The sequence below is a fragment of the Rattus norvegicus genome, chromosome 1, assembly GCF_021556685.1.
Source record: "Rattus norvegicus strain SHRSP/BbbUtx chromosome 1, alternate assembly SHRSP_T2T, whole genome shotgun sequence".
NCBI lineage: Eukaryota > Metazoa > Chordata > Mammalia > Rodentia > Muridae > Rattus > Rattus norvegicus.
In genome coordinates this window covers 177,254,815-177,268,991 of record NC_141534.1, presented here as the reverse complement: position 1 = coordinate 177,268,991, position 14,177 = coordinate 177,254,815, and the positions used below count along the sequence as shown (strand labels likewise).

General features: G+C 50.2%; 1 protein-coding gene across 2 annotated transcripts in view; it reads right to left on the bottom strand.

The window, feature by feature from the left end:
* Positions 1–3,072: 3,072 nt before the first annotated feature.
* Positions 3,073–14,177, bottom strand: part of Swap70 (switching B-cell complex subunit SWAP70) — a 61,739-nt gene continuing 50,634 nt past the window's right edge. Inside the window, exons 8-12 of one of the 2 annotated variants that reach the window (XM_087659472.1) lie at positions 13,394–13,501; positions 11,983–12,149; positions 6,977–7,175; positions 5,740–5,836; positions 3,073–5,231 (exon numbers count right to left, since the gene is read on the bottom strand). In XM_087659472.1, the coding sequence (XP_087515598.1) occupies positions 5,125–5,231; positions 5,740–5,836; positions 6,977–7,175; positions 11,983–12,149; positions 13,394–13,501 (678 nt within the window). In that variant the 3' untranslated portion in view covers positions 3,073–5,124. 2 annotated transcript variants of the gene reach the window in all.

Here is a 14,177-nt window from a genome sequence, read left to right as displayed (position 1 = left end):
AATTCTCCAGAAGCCTTGCATGAGTAACTTAATACACACACCTGCCAGACAGTCGGCAGAAATCCCCGTCACATGGCCTGGCCTCGCTCAGATGGAAAGTCCCCCTCCACATGACTTCCCCCGACAGCATTATGGGGTGTGGGGAGTGTCCCCACCAGCCTTTAAGGGGCAGATGGCCATCTGGTGCTCCAGGGGTGACATGCTGGGACATCATCTGTGCAGTGTCTTCTGAGGGCAGAGAGCCTGAATCTAACCCTTTTAGCGGAAGGTGAGCTGAGATTGTCACCAGCAGCCCCAGGCAATCCCCTTAGAGCCTTGGGAGTCGGGGGCTCAGTTTGGTTGCAGGTGGGTTTTGACTTAGTCGCAGAAAAGAACGTTGCCCATTAACTACTCCAGCACACTATGATGAGTGGCGCCCGTGGCCATCTGAGAATGTCACCTTTCAATTCAGTGCAGCTGTGCCAGCAATTAGCCAGAGATGTTTCTCTGCCGTAAGCAGCAGCTAATGCAGAGCCTCAACTCCTCAGAGCGCTGAGAGCACGTGACTGCGGAGTGATCAGCCCTAACTGGAGCATCCGTAACAAGTCCATCCCATGGCTCAGGGAACATCAAGGCAGAACAAAGTCAGGAGTAGAGCTGTACTACGGAATGCTGCGTTCTTGACCAGACATAGCCACTGTGCTCAGGAAGTCACGGCAGCCATTAACTGCACATGATCAAACCAACAAGACCAGTCAGCATCCCAAAAGGCAACACTGACTGGACTCAGCTACAAAAACGAAAGGGGAAAAAGTGGAGGAGGGTCGTGCTGGGGGTGCAGGACAGGGCTATAACTGAGATGGGTATAACTGAGATGCACCACAGACGTGTGGGTCGGTAAACAACAAATAAAAGCCTAAAAATGTCAACTTCAAGTAAGGTGACTTAGTGAGTTTACTGTTTAAGCAGGAAGACAAGACACCCTTGAGGAAGGTCACACTCAGGGAAAGGACACGGTGGCTCTCCACAGACCCGGGGGAGGGCGGTTTGGGGGGATAAGGTGACCTGGGGGCTCTGTAAGGAGGTTCAGGTATTGAAGAAGGCATGAGCTGGCGCACCTTTTGCTGGTCCATATGAAGTTGTCCTTGAGGCTTTCTGTAGGCACACTGTGCATGTTCATGCGTGAACGTGCGTGTGTGTGTGTGTGTGTGTGTGTGTGTGTGTGTGTGTGTGCGCGCGCGCGCGCGCGCGCGCACGTGCGCGCGCAGCTGGAAGTTTTGTTCTTGTAAAGAAAAAACATATGTCACCCAGAGAATGGGCTGAAGACTGGTCCATCTAGTGGGAGGTGTTTCTCAGAAGGGAGCACTGTCCTAATACAGGAAGCATCAGTAGTCAAAAACCCCTGGTCAGCCCTGCAGGGCGGGGCTCAGAACTAGGAATGTACGGAAGTAGGGGTGAGAGGAGTTGTAGCCATCCTGCCTCGGAGCCACAGCTAAGCCCAGATCTGTGACTGATGCCCAAACTCCTTCCCAGGTGAGTCCTCTGATCCAAGCAGAGCTGGAAAACACAAAACACTGGAAAAGTCCCTTTCCTGCCCTGTCATCAGCTTCCAGCTCAGGACCAGGGCTGCAGGTCTTGGGACTCTGAGATGAAGTCTTTTCCTCAGTTCATGTTCTCTGTGAACACTCGTTCTATCCTGGTTTTCATAACCAGAAAGGAGTGTGCTGGCTGCAGCAGATGCCTCAAATCAGCCCCACTTGGAGGGGAAGCTGTCGATTCCTGTAAAACCTCACTGACCCTGCTGAGGCTTCAGAGTCACTGGTCTTGGGTAGTGGGCACGTTTGTGGTGGACACTAAATTCCAGCCCCGAAACACTTTCCCCTCGTACAAAACTTGCTCAGCAGCCTAGGACAGCCTAACGCCCACTGGACAGACTCTGAGGGGAACACGGAGGTGGCAGCCAGTCTGAAACCAGTCTGTGATGGACCCTGTCCCTGGGGTGCTCCTGGCTAAAGAGCAGAGGGGAAACACAAGAAAGTGAGGCCCAGGAATGCCACCTTCAGAATCCCAGTTTAGGCTACTGGTGTATTTGGGGGAGAATTGGGGTGGAACGACTTCGAATGGGGAGGTGGGATCTGTCAGAATGAGGGTCACTGGACAGAACCCTCTTACCTACTAACAATCTCTCTGGCCCTCTCAACTGCCATGCAGGAGGCAGACTAGAGAAAGGCCCACATTCCTGTGGGTGCACGGCCCTGACAGACCGTCTCTGCTGTAGTAAACTGGACAGGGAGGCCGAGTCTAGACTAGGGTTAGAATTTAGTGTCCACCACAAACGTGCCCACTACCCAAGACCAGTGACTTGGAAACCTCAGAAGGGACAATGAGGCTTAACAGGATTTAACAGCCTCCCCTCCACTCGGGGGTGATGTGAGGCACCGCCTACAGCCAGCACACTCCTTCCAGTTACGAAAACCGCAAATGTTTCCAGACACTGCCAAGTGTCCCCTCAGGAACAAGTGTCCTTACTTGAGAGCATCACAATTGAGAAAGAAGAATAGTTTGACAAACACGAGGTAGGTGTCCATGAGGGGAGACCAGTTTACCAATACACAGTCAAGCTAGAACAAGGGACTGCTTCATCCACAGTAAGAGTTTTAATCTTGGTGACCATGGAAAACCAAATAGAAAACCACAATGTTTATTCTAGCTAAAGAAAATTTGAGAAAACAGACAAGAGGAAAAGGCTTCAGAGGTAACAACAACAATAAAGTCGGTTCTGTAGGTTCCTGAGCTGACACAGCCACCAAGGCTTCCCACAGCTGTGACTCACACACCCAACATGAGGTCACAGCTAACTTCTCGAGGTCGTAACTCCCAAACCCAGTATTTTCAGGAATATCCCTAAACCATGTCCACATGACTGTATGAAACTGAAGATTAGCAAAAACACACACGCAGGCACACACGCACACATGCACGCAGGCATGCACACACTAAACTGGTTTTATTAAACCGGTTCAAAATGTATGATACTCTGGTATGTTTAATTTTGTTATTGAGTCTATCGCATTAAAAAACAGAAACCGAAAATCCCATAGAAAACATTTTAATATCTTAGAAAAATTAGCAAAAAATAAAAAGTGGAGCACATTACATTGTACATGTAGATAAGAATACTTTAAAATTATAAATATTTTGTTCATTCTCAATACAGTAGATTCCAAAACATTTTCAAATGCTTTTCACTCACAATTCCTACAGACAATCTCGCCTCTAGTTGGAGGGAAGGGTTGATTCCAATGAAACACAGACATTCCCGAAGCTTCCTGTCGTTGTTACAGAGATGAGGCAGGGGGTCTACAGGCACTTAGCTGAGAGCACCGTGAGTCTTAGGAGAGGCCCACGAGCATCAGAGCATCGGCCAAATGGGAGTCGCACAGTCCACAGCTGTGCACTCTTACACGCTGTTTAAAAAGGACTTTCACTTCCCAGACACAGTGCTACTGAAGCCGGTGTGGCAACCAGTAACAGACGCTAGACTGCAGACACCTTCTGCATAGCCCATACAGCACTGCAGGAGGGAGCACGCAGCATTCAGGCTCGCAGACCAGACAAGGAGGGCTGTGGCAGCTATGGTCACGCTCTGGTGTGCTTTAAGACAGTCCAGGTTTAAGGAGGGAGGCTGTGCCAGCCTGGACCCAGCAATTCCTTTATCCCAGTCTCTCCCGAACCCCAGGCCCCTGCTTCCGTCCAGACATTTCATGCCACCCAGTACCTTCTTTTCCTCTTCTCTCCAGGGCCACTGGGTCCCTAGGAGATATCATCAAGACAGGGGCACTCTGGTCCCCTTGGTCTGACTCCCAGCAGCACTGGCAAGGAAACACGGTGAGAATGGTCAGACCCAAGCCTACACGCAAGTTATCTGCTAACCAAGAAGGTTCATGACACGGTGATACTTTGCATATAAATCTAAACTGTATGAAGGCAGCTATAAACATTAAATAAAATTACTTTTGTTAAGTATCCCAAAATCTTAAGAAAAATTGATAAGACTTCCATTGGCAAATGTTTTCCAATCATAAAAGGTAGAGATTAATGAATTCTATCCAGTCCTTATGTAGATCCAGGAACACTGGAATCTATTCTAGACTTGTGCATGTCTAGAATGGCCTCCTTACTGCTCCAAGGCAAGGCTGGACCGACACTTGGGGTTCTCTGCTCTGCTACTGAATCCCACCTTTTCTGTAACACACAGATCCCCTTCCTGCTCATATGTTAGCCTCTGGGCTGTCCATGGAGTCACTGCTGTTACAGAGCCCAGCGATGTGCTGAGGCTTACCCTCATAAGCACTAGTCTCGGGCTCAGAGCAGGTTATAGCTAAAAGCAGTCCTCAGAGAGAAGCACAGAAACCAAGACCTGTGTCACCCTAGGAGGGGAAGCAGAGAGAGATACAGTCCTAGAGAAAGCCACAGGGTCTGCCATCATCCTGTGACACTTTACATCTGACAGACCCACATACTGTCAGCTTCCACTGTGCCCACGTAACCTCCCAAACTATCCAATCACCATGGATTCCCACAGGCAGCCGGGGACAGAACACCTGAAGAACTAAGAAGAGGCACTGAGGCAGGGTATGTTTTGCTTTGAGGAGAGGGAAAGAAATGCCATGAGGCGAAAGCCCTGTGTGTGGTGGTCAGGAAAGGAAGTGTCTCAGCTGAAGCTGGGAAGCGTCACCAGCCAGATCCCATCCACAAGGGCAGTGGCTGGTGACCTGTCCATCAGACACCAACACGAAGGCTTGCCGTGTCACTTGACACGAAAAGGCAAGCAGACTGGCCAATCAGTGGAGGGGATGTGCTGCGTGAGGAGACAGCTGACCTCCTGTCCAAGGAGGGGCTGAGACTGGGGGCTGCAAGGGCTGCAGAAGGCGACAGTGAAAGTGGCCCCAGCCACACCCGTGCCTATGTTCTTGCTCAGGAGAGCTGAGACCTCGCTAGAAGGTAAATATGGCATCCTCCTCACAGGGAACCTGCTGGAGTCCTGAGGGGAGACTAGAAGCAGCAAAGCCAGTGTCCCTGTCCCAGGCACGAAGCTCGACTCCTCACTGATGTGACTGACTGGGGTGGCCGCTGGGACAGCTGTCAGTCTGTGGTCTTCTTCTCTTTCCAGCTCTTCTCTCGCTCCTCGAGCTCTGCCTGCGTGAATGCTGCAGGTCCCCAGTTGGTGATCAGGTGAGGGTTCTTGGAACCTAAGTGACAAGCATGCCCTCAGTGCAGGAGCCTGGCCTCTCCACGCCTGTCAGCGCATCAAGACAACAACTTTCCCACCTCCTCTCTAAGGAATACCCCAGAACATCCACCAGCCAAAAGAGCAGCATGATGAGCGCAGGCAGGTTACCTGGGGTCACTTATTAAAGTGGACAAGCTTCTTACCTTGGCTTCAGGGTGACTCTGCTCCCATCCCCTGTAGAGCCCTGGGGTGGCAAATGTATATCCCCACCCAGGCACTGGTAACGTAAGCAGTCAGGCCTACACGGTGCTTTAACCCGAGCCACCTCAAGGAGGAGCTCACGCTTCAGACCCCAAGGCTAGCAGTACAGGTGGACGCCCCTACCCCCAGTTTTATGTGGTGCTATGTGCAGAAGCAAGGGCTTTGTGCCCCTAAGAAAGCTTTGGTTGTTTGTTTAAATAAGTTCAGTCACATAAACACAACAGGAAATAAATTAAAATAGGCGATTTTACATATAAAACTATTACCTGGTTCTATCAAGCGTATTAATCCCTCATGATGGGCCACTTTGTCCTTCCAGCTCTTGGTCGTATTTGTTGCCATCTCTAGCTTCCTTTTGACTCCCTAGGACAAAAGTGGCAGTTTAAGAACCAAGTAGCATGGACTGGCACCTACTGTATACCCATGAGTTATCTCACGAAATGACCAGAATCACTGTAAGGAGGAGCTGTCACTACCCACTGCACCTTAGCAAACTCAGGCTCCAAGCGCTAAGGTGCCTGCCCAAGGTGCAGGAAGCAGGGCTGGAGGCCAAGCCATCTGACTCCAAGGCTTCTCTCACCTCATGCATGCGACAGTGAGGCCTGGGTCAGCTTCCTGCCTCTGCTCCACACCTGCCCTTCCCCAGCTCAGCTCTCTCAGGAGAGCTGCCAGTCCTAACTTCTGAAGGAAGAGCTGTTCTCTCTGCTGACACACACTCGGGACAGCCACAGCCACGGTGGCTAGAATGAGTAGCCCTAGCAGGCTCACATGCTTGAATGCTTGGTCCCCAGTTGGTGGTCTTATTTGGGAAGGATTAGTTCCTCCTTGTGGGGGAGCTGTGTCACTGGGGGTTCCAAAAGACTCAAGCCACTCCAGAGTTTCTCTGCCTTGTGCTCTGAGAAGATGTGGGTGCTCAGCTGTCCCTGCCTCTGCCTTCACTGCCCCAACATGGGCTCTAACCGTGAAACCGTAAGTCCAACTGAATGCTTTCTTTGTAAGTTGCCTTAGTCACAGTGTCTTGACACAGCGACAGAACAGTAACTGGGACAATGGTGTTGAGGAAGCAGCTTCTCATTGACTTCCTCTGGCCTCGAATGTCAGTCACCTCTGCAACCCTGGGCCTCTCCAATGAGGTCTGAGTGAGGAGCTGGGAGCAAGCGACCTCCCTGGTTCTCTACCTCAGGGTGTGGCACTGGGTACTGCTTACACTTGCTGTCCCTGTGTTCTCGGAGTCCATTCTGCAGCGTGGGGACCTCTGTCACAGGGTGTAACTCAATTTCCCCACTCACACTCCTGCATGGTCCCTGAGTGGACAGACGCCTCATCTCTATAGAAAACAAAATAAGACTGACTTCTTTCTTCCTTCTCTTTCCTAAGCAAGATTCTGCCAAGTGAGTGCTGGCGTTCATTTGCTTTTGTTTTGCGGGTTGGGTGCAGAGCCCCGCCCCCGCCCCAGCTGATCTACCCCCAGTTACAGGTGTGTCAGGGCTAAGTCTGGGCCACCTCATACTGCTCCAGGGCCTGCTTCCGCTCCAACTCCAGCTGCTCCAGCTGTGCCATGGCCTCCTGCAGGGCCTGCTCCTTCAGGACACGCTGCTGTTCCAACTCCTGCTTCTCCGCCTCTGTTGTCTGAATGGCCTGCTGCTGTGCCAGGTGCCACTTTTCCAGCTCTGCCCTCTTAGAAGACTCTTCCTCCAGCAGCCTGTAACACAGAGGACACTCGGGGTCAGACCCGCGCCAAGATGGGCAAGCATTTCAGAAGACAATTTCTCAGTCACCTAAGGCCTCCCATCTTTAAAGGAGACTAGGAGCTAAGCAGTGTGTATCAGAAAGCCTGTGATCAGCCCATATGTCCTGCTCTAAGTGTCCTCAGTCTTACATGAAGGACAAAGAAAATTAGCATTAAGGCAATGGCGAGTGTATGCCAAGAACTGAGCCAAGTGTGTTTTCTCTGATGTTTTGCAGAGTGCGCGAAACTGATTGCACTAATGCGCACTCTGCAAAACATCTGAAACATCGGAGAAAAGACAAGTGCAATCAGTAGTCACATCTGAGATGGAGAAGTAAGGCCCAGCGCTTAAGTCATCTACCGGCCAGGGGGTGGGGCCAAGTCCTGTAGCCTGCCTGGTCGCTATGACATTAAAACATCTATTCGTCCAATAAAGATCTAGGACCAACAACAATCTGGGAGATACTAGTCCCTTGTCACAGACGAAGGAATGTGTGCACAGGTGTACTGCGGAGGTCACAGTGGACTTCAATGCCGGTGTGTGATGCCAGATGTTAGCCGCAGTAACAAGCTGGCTTGGATTAGCCAACTGCACTTGTGTTTAAATAAATAAACCAATATACAGCTCAGACCTGCACTCAAGATGCAGGGAGTGTGGTCAGATGCCAACAATGGTCAAGGCACTAGCCTCACAAAGAGCCAAACAGTCAAGTCGCATGGCACATGGCAGCAGGGCCACTCCCACCTGCAGCCCCTGCTCTCTACAGCAGCAGCAAGGGAAGAGGAAAGGACCATGCCACCCCTCCCAGAATCCAAATGCCTGGAGACACACTGAGCCCACCCAGCACTGCGGACAGCCTGATGTGCACTCCTCATTCATCTCTGTCCATTATGCATCTGTGTTCTTTCCCAGTGCTCTTCACAGACAGTGACAGTGCTCAAGTACAGAGGGCAGTAGGCATTCAGAGGGCTGGGCTGCTTCATGCAGCTAGAGAATAGCACAGTAGGGGTCTGAGGGAGGTGGAGCCCCATCCCCCACAGTACAGAACCTACAGCCTGCCCTTGGCAGCAGAGCAGGGTGGAACGAGAACTGAGCTTGGCAAAGCAATTGCTCCCCCTGGAACTCAAAAGCAGCTGGCACAGAACCAGAGACAATGGATAATTTCTCTTCCGGGTGGCAGGGGCGATGGCAGTGCTAACACTCAGTACCTGTGTCTGTGGCATCCTCCCCACGCTCATCCCCCTGGTTCCTGCCACCGTTCAAGACCAGGCCACCTGCCCTCCATGGAATTGGAGAACTACTTAAGAGTGTTCCCATAAATCATCTTGCCTTCCCTCTTCCAAGTCGGTTTCTGTGGTTTGTAAACTGACCTCTGACTAAAGACTTCAGCACTTCCACCCTTCCTGTGTCTAGGCTTCCTCCTTTACAGAGGAGGAATAAGCCAAGTGTGTACACACGCCTGTCATCCTGGCCACTCGGGGTTGAGGCAGGGGAATCAGTTGTGACCTAGACCTTAGGCCTCCACAAGAGCAGCCAGCGCTCTCAGCTGCTGAGCTGTCCTGAGTCCCTCTACTTGTTTTTCTGTTGTTCTCTTGGCCTAACACTATCATCCAACATCTTCCTTAATTCTGCGTGATGTATCTTCCCCATCCGTGAATGAGGTAAGAACAGAAAGCTACATGCAGCTATGCTACATACCAGACCTGCTACATCTACCTTCATCCTCACAGTCCTGAAACCGGCAATCAGCGTCATTTTATGGATAAAAAACTAAGTTTGACATAATGAAATGCTGCTTTAAACTCGAGTACCATGGGAATGAAGTACCCACACCTCACTTAAGAACCCAGATCCTGGCTGCCTTCAAACCCATGAAAATCATCCCAGCAGCCGGCGGGAGGCAGCAGCACACACCACGGCACAACGTGGACCCTTTCAGGCACTCAAGAGCTATTCCCTGGGCCTGTAGCTCAGATGGTAGAGCCCTTGTCCATCTTGTGCAAAGCTCGGGGTTCAATAGCCAGTAACATGGTACATGTCTGTAACCAGGCATGAAGATCGGGAGTTCAGGGTCATCCTCAACTACACAGCATTTTCCTACTGAGGACAGCCTTTCTCGCACAGTGATAAGCTGGCCGAGGTGGTGCACACCTTCAATCCCACTACTCGGGAGTCAGAGGCAGGTGGACCAGGTCTGTAGATTGAGTTCCAGGGCAGTCAAGGCTACACAGAAAAACCCTGTCTTGAAAAACCAAAAATAAAAATAGCACTAGTTACCCCGGCACTTACCAGCTCAGCTGTGGATACTGCCCTAGCTGGGAATGCAGACACAAATAAGACCTAAACTTGGTTGTCTGGTTGAACTTCTGAGACGGGTCTTATATAAACGGAGCAAGTGGCCTCAAACTCGCAGTAATCCTCCTGCCTCTGTCTCCTAAGTGCTGGAATTAGAGGCATGCACTACCATGTGTAGCCTGAAGTTTGGCTATTAATGTATAATTGAAGATTATCTGATAAGAAATTCAGAAGAAAACTTTTAGCATTTTATTGGAAAGTTCTGGAAGCTAAGTCATGAGCTATCTCATTATAACTTTACTCACTAAAGGTTTAGAATTGAGCCAGACATGGTGGTGCACGCCTTTAGTCCCAGCACTGAGGAGGCAGAGGCAGGTGGATCTCTGAGTTCGGACCAGCCTGGTCTACAGAGCAAGTTCCAGGCCATCTGGGGTTACATAGTGAGATTCTGTCTTAAAAGTAAAGATCGACCTTAGTTTGGTGACATAAAAACTTACAGCCTTTTAGCCGACCCTTCTTCCAGTCCCACTCCTTTGTATCCCAGGGTGCAGGCTCTGTTAGCCTCACCTCAGTTCCTGTTCCTTCAAAGTGTGGTAAGTCACTTCCTGCTCTTGCCACCACGCCATGCCTTCCCAGCAATTACAGACTCCCCTCTGGAACCACAAGCCACAGTAAAGCCCCCTTCCCCTAGGTGTTTTTATCATTATCAAAGCAAGAGAAAAGTCACCACTGCAGAAAGCATCATTTACCCCACACACAGGAGAGCTGGTACTTCAGTGAAGTTCAGAGTTACCCGGTCTTCTGAGACTTAATCTCTGCTGTGTTATATCCAATTTCCCTCAAGACTGCTGAAACCCCATGCCTTCCCCAGATTCTGTGCATTAGAGTAATCTATAAACTCCCGACTATAAATCTGTGGCTCAAAATATGTCTAGTGTCACTCAGAGTGCCACTCTCTGGAAGTGACATGGGATTTGCACCTTCTCCTGAATGACCTACTAATGCCACTGTCAACAGCACCGTTGGCAGCTCCAAGTAGCTGGCTGGGGCAGAGGGCAAGCCTGTGGAGTGGCTTCTTTTCTCCCACCTTCACGTGGGTCCCGTGGACTGGACCTGGGTTGCCAGGCTTATGCAGCAAGCGGCTTTACCCACTGAGTCATCTTGATGGCCCCAAATCATTTATTTTTCAAATGATACATTAGATGTCCTTTAGTCACGTGTGTTTGGGTGTGGCTGCATGCTGAGGCGCACATGTGGAAATTACACAGGTTGGCTCTCTCCTTCCACTATGTGGATCTCGGGGATCAAACTCAGGTCATAGAGCTTGACCTTTGCCCACTGAGCCATCTCACCAGCTCCATCACTTTTGGTAAAGTATACAACTACAGGAGACTCCTTTTCCAGTTTATTTTCCATTTTTAATATTTAAATTATTATCATGTGCATGTGTGTGTGATGTGTGTGATACGGCATGCGTGTGGAGGTCAGGGGGCAATCCCGTGAGTCAGTTTCCTCCTCCATCTTTACATGGGTGGCAGCAATAGAACTAGGGACATCAGGCTTGCACAGCGTCAAGCATCTTAGCATCTTTTACCTGGTGAGTCACCTCAGGTCCTTTCCTTTTCTTCCCAGGTTTAAACAGCATCTTTTGCTTCTCTCTATGAGAATTGGCAGCTATACAAATTCTACATGGGGCAGGTGCTACAGCTCAAGGCCCAGGTACATCTGTAAGCCTCCCACAAGGCATCAGGAGAAGTAGAGGGTTAAACCATGACAGCTCCTCAGCCCTCTGGCATCCTCCCTGATGTTACAAAGCCCAGAGCAGGGGCTGGTGAAATGGCTCAGCGGTTAGCACAGGCTGCTCTTCCAGAAGACCAGGGTTCAATTCCCAGCACCCACATGGCAGCTCACACCAGCCTGTAACTCTAGTTCCAGGGATCTAATACCCTCACACAGATGTACACGCACTAAAAAAGAAAAAAATTCAAATAAAAAATTTCCTCTGAGAATGTATCATAAATTATAAACTGGGATTTAAAAGTTCAGGGTGTGGGGGAAATCTAGTTCCAAAACTTTAGAACTTGGGATTACATGTAATAGATATTGAAGAAATGGTGCCAATCCCACACAATCAAACAGAGAGTACATACTCCCTTCCAATCCACCAAACTCTGCTGCAGCCTGACCCAAGGTAGGCCTGCCTCTGCGGCAAGGCCACTCAGGTCAAACTCAAGTTTCCACTAAAGCTGATCGGCTGACAGACGCTCTGGAATAGAATGAAGGGCATCCCGGCAAACACAGCCACCAGACTGTTCTCAGTACAAGGCCCTTAGACCCCCAAGCAAAGGTTTCTGTAGCCCAGGATCACGAGAACCACCCCTGCCAGCCCACTCTCCCAGGCTAGACAGCACACAGCTCAGGCTCCCTTTCTAACAGCGGGCTGAGCCAGCAAGGCCCACGAGGGAGCTGCAAACCGATGTGCACCTGGCCTGAAGCTTGCGCACAGTCTCTTCATCCTGCCGGGCCTGCCTCTCGTCCTCCAGTGCCTCCTGCAGCTTTAGGTACATGTCTTCCAGCTCCCGAACTCGCTGCAGATACTGCTCCAGTTCAGAGGACTTCTGGGCAACCTGCTCCTCCATTTGCTGTCTGATCTGGAGGGATGAGAGGAGTGTGGTTTTGCTTAAATTGGGGTGACCGTCCCCAGGGCGAGGTTCCCACCGCACCTCTGCCTTTCAGCTAAGGGTGTAGGAAAAGGAATGTACAAACAGCATCCGTACTAGGAATCCAAGAAAATGAACTGCGAGCCAGCACTCACTCCCTCTGTGTGCTGTCCTTTTACTGTATATTTGTATTCAAGTCTAGAAAAAGTGTAACTTCTCTTTAGATTCTTTTCTGTCTTAAAGTCAGAAACCTCTTTTCAGATCTTAAGAAGAATGAACCTTTGCCCAGGCAGAGCAGCTTATGAGCTGCAGGCCCTACAGCCTCTACTCCTTCCCCACCCCTGGGCGCCAGTATACTCAACAAGTGCATGGCTTTCCCCTCTGGATTGAAGAGGCTTTAATCCCTGTCTTCAAAAACACAAAGACAGGGCTGGGGTTCAGCTTACTGGTAGAGTGTTTACTTCACATGTGTGCCCAGTACCCTGACACACACTGTCACACATTGGTGTACTTCTCTGCACCTTAGAATTATGTCACTAGCGTTAGCTCCCTGTGTCTGTGAGTCCTGAGAGCTCACAGAATAACCTGTGCAGGGAGCACACACCAATCACAATCACACTAGTGCTCAGAGAGACAGCAGGGAGGGAGGGCAGCTGGACATCACATACATCACATGCGCCTTCCTGAACACACGCAGGAACCTTGCCTCTAAGAACAAGTGACTAACACCAGATCGCGTTCAGACGCAGGGCCCAGCACAGCAGCACTCCATGAGAGACCTGTGCTCCGGTAACTGCCTAGCTCCAGAAAGCAACTGGACCTTGGTGTGGTCTGAACAGCAAACGGAGCTCAGAGCTGTGTTCACCTTGCTCATTACGGAGGAGAAATGCTGTGTGTTGAGGTGTCCTCTCAAACAGCTAGTGACTGCCCATACTACAAAGCTTTTGAGAATGAAAAGGTCCTGGTTGCCCCAGGATGACAGAGACATCTCAAAGCAAATGAGGACATGTAACCATGCTGACTAAGCACTCCTCACCCCACCACACACAATTCTGCTTTAGGGGTGTGGCAAACAAGGTGCCCATCCTCTTCCTCCACTTCTCAAATACACAGAAGATGCTTAAAGAATAGTCACAAACAAGCGCACGACTCCCCAGTCGCCACCACAAGGCACAGCAAAGCCAGGGTGAGGTAGCAGCCAGGCCTTCCTGAGCTGATCGGCCATTCTGACTTACCAGCTTCTCCCGCTCCAACTCTGTGCTGAACCTGGTCTGTAGCTCTACCTGAGTCTGCAGGCGCTTCTTTTCCTCGTCTGCGGCACGAGATGCTGCTTCCTCCAGTTTCTAATCAATCAATCAATCAACCAATCAATCAGAAACCCATTCCCAAAAAAAGCAAAACTGTTACAGTGGAAGAGAAAGTCTTGCTTAAGCATGTAACAAAACCATACGCTCAATAAAACAGAACTAAGTCAAAGCCGTGAGACACACTGGAATTCCATCCAGTCTGCCCAGTCAGCATATAAAACAAATCAGGTATGAATGCTTGAGTATAAACACTGTACACAGAGAATCTGAGGAGGCCACTGAAACATAACCATGTGCAACTACGCTCACACAGTTTGACCAAGTTCCGGAGCTTTCTATACAGTGCTGTCTCCTAGCACGCTATTCCTTACGTCTGTAACCAGAGTTCAGCTTCCAGGTAGGTGACACTGACAGCTTCCTCAGCACCCACACCCATCCTCAACCCCTCCAAGACCAACTGGTTTCAAAAAAACAAAACATATTAAACTCTGCAGGCCATGCCATCGCATATTCATCTAGGAAAACTCTGGAGTTGAGACTGTAGCTGTGCAGTAGGGTGCCTGCCTAGCAAGCCACGAGGCCCCACAGTTGATCCCCTCCACCCTCAAAGCAAATCACAAACAAACAAAAACACAGAAAACAACAACAAAAGATAATCAACTGGACCTTAGGACACAGACACTGGGGCATTTCAGGCACTCCCTCCCCTCCC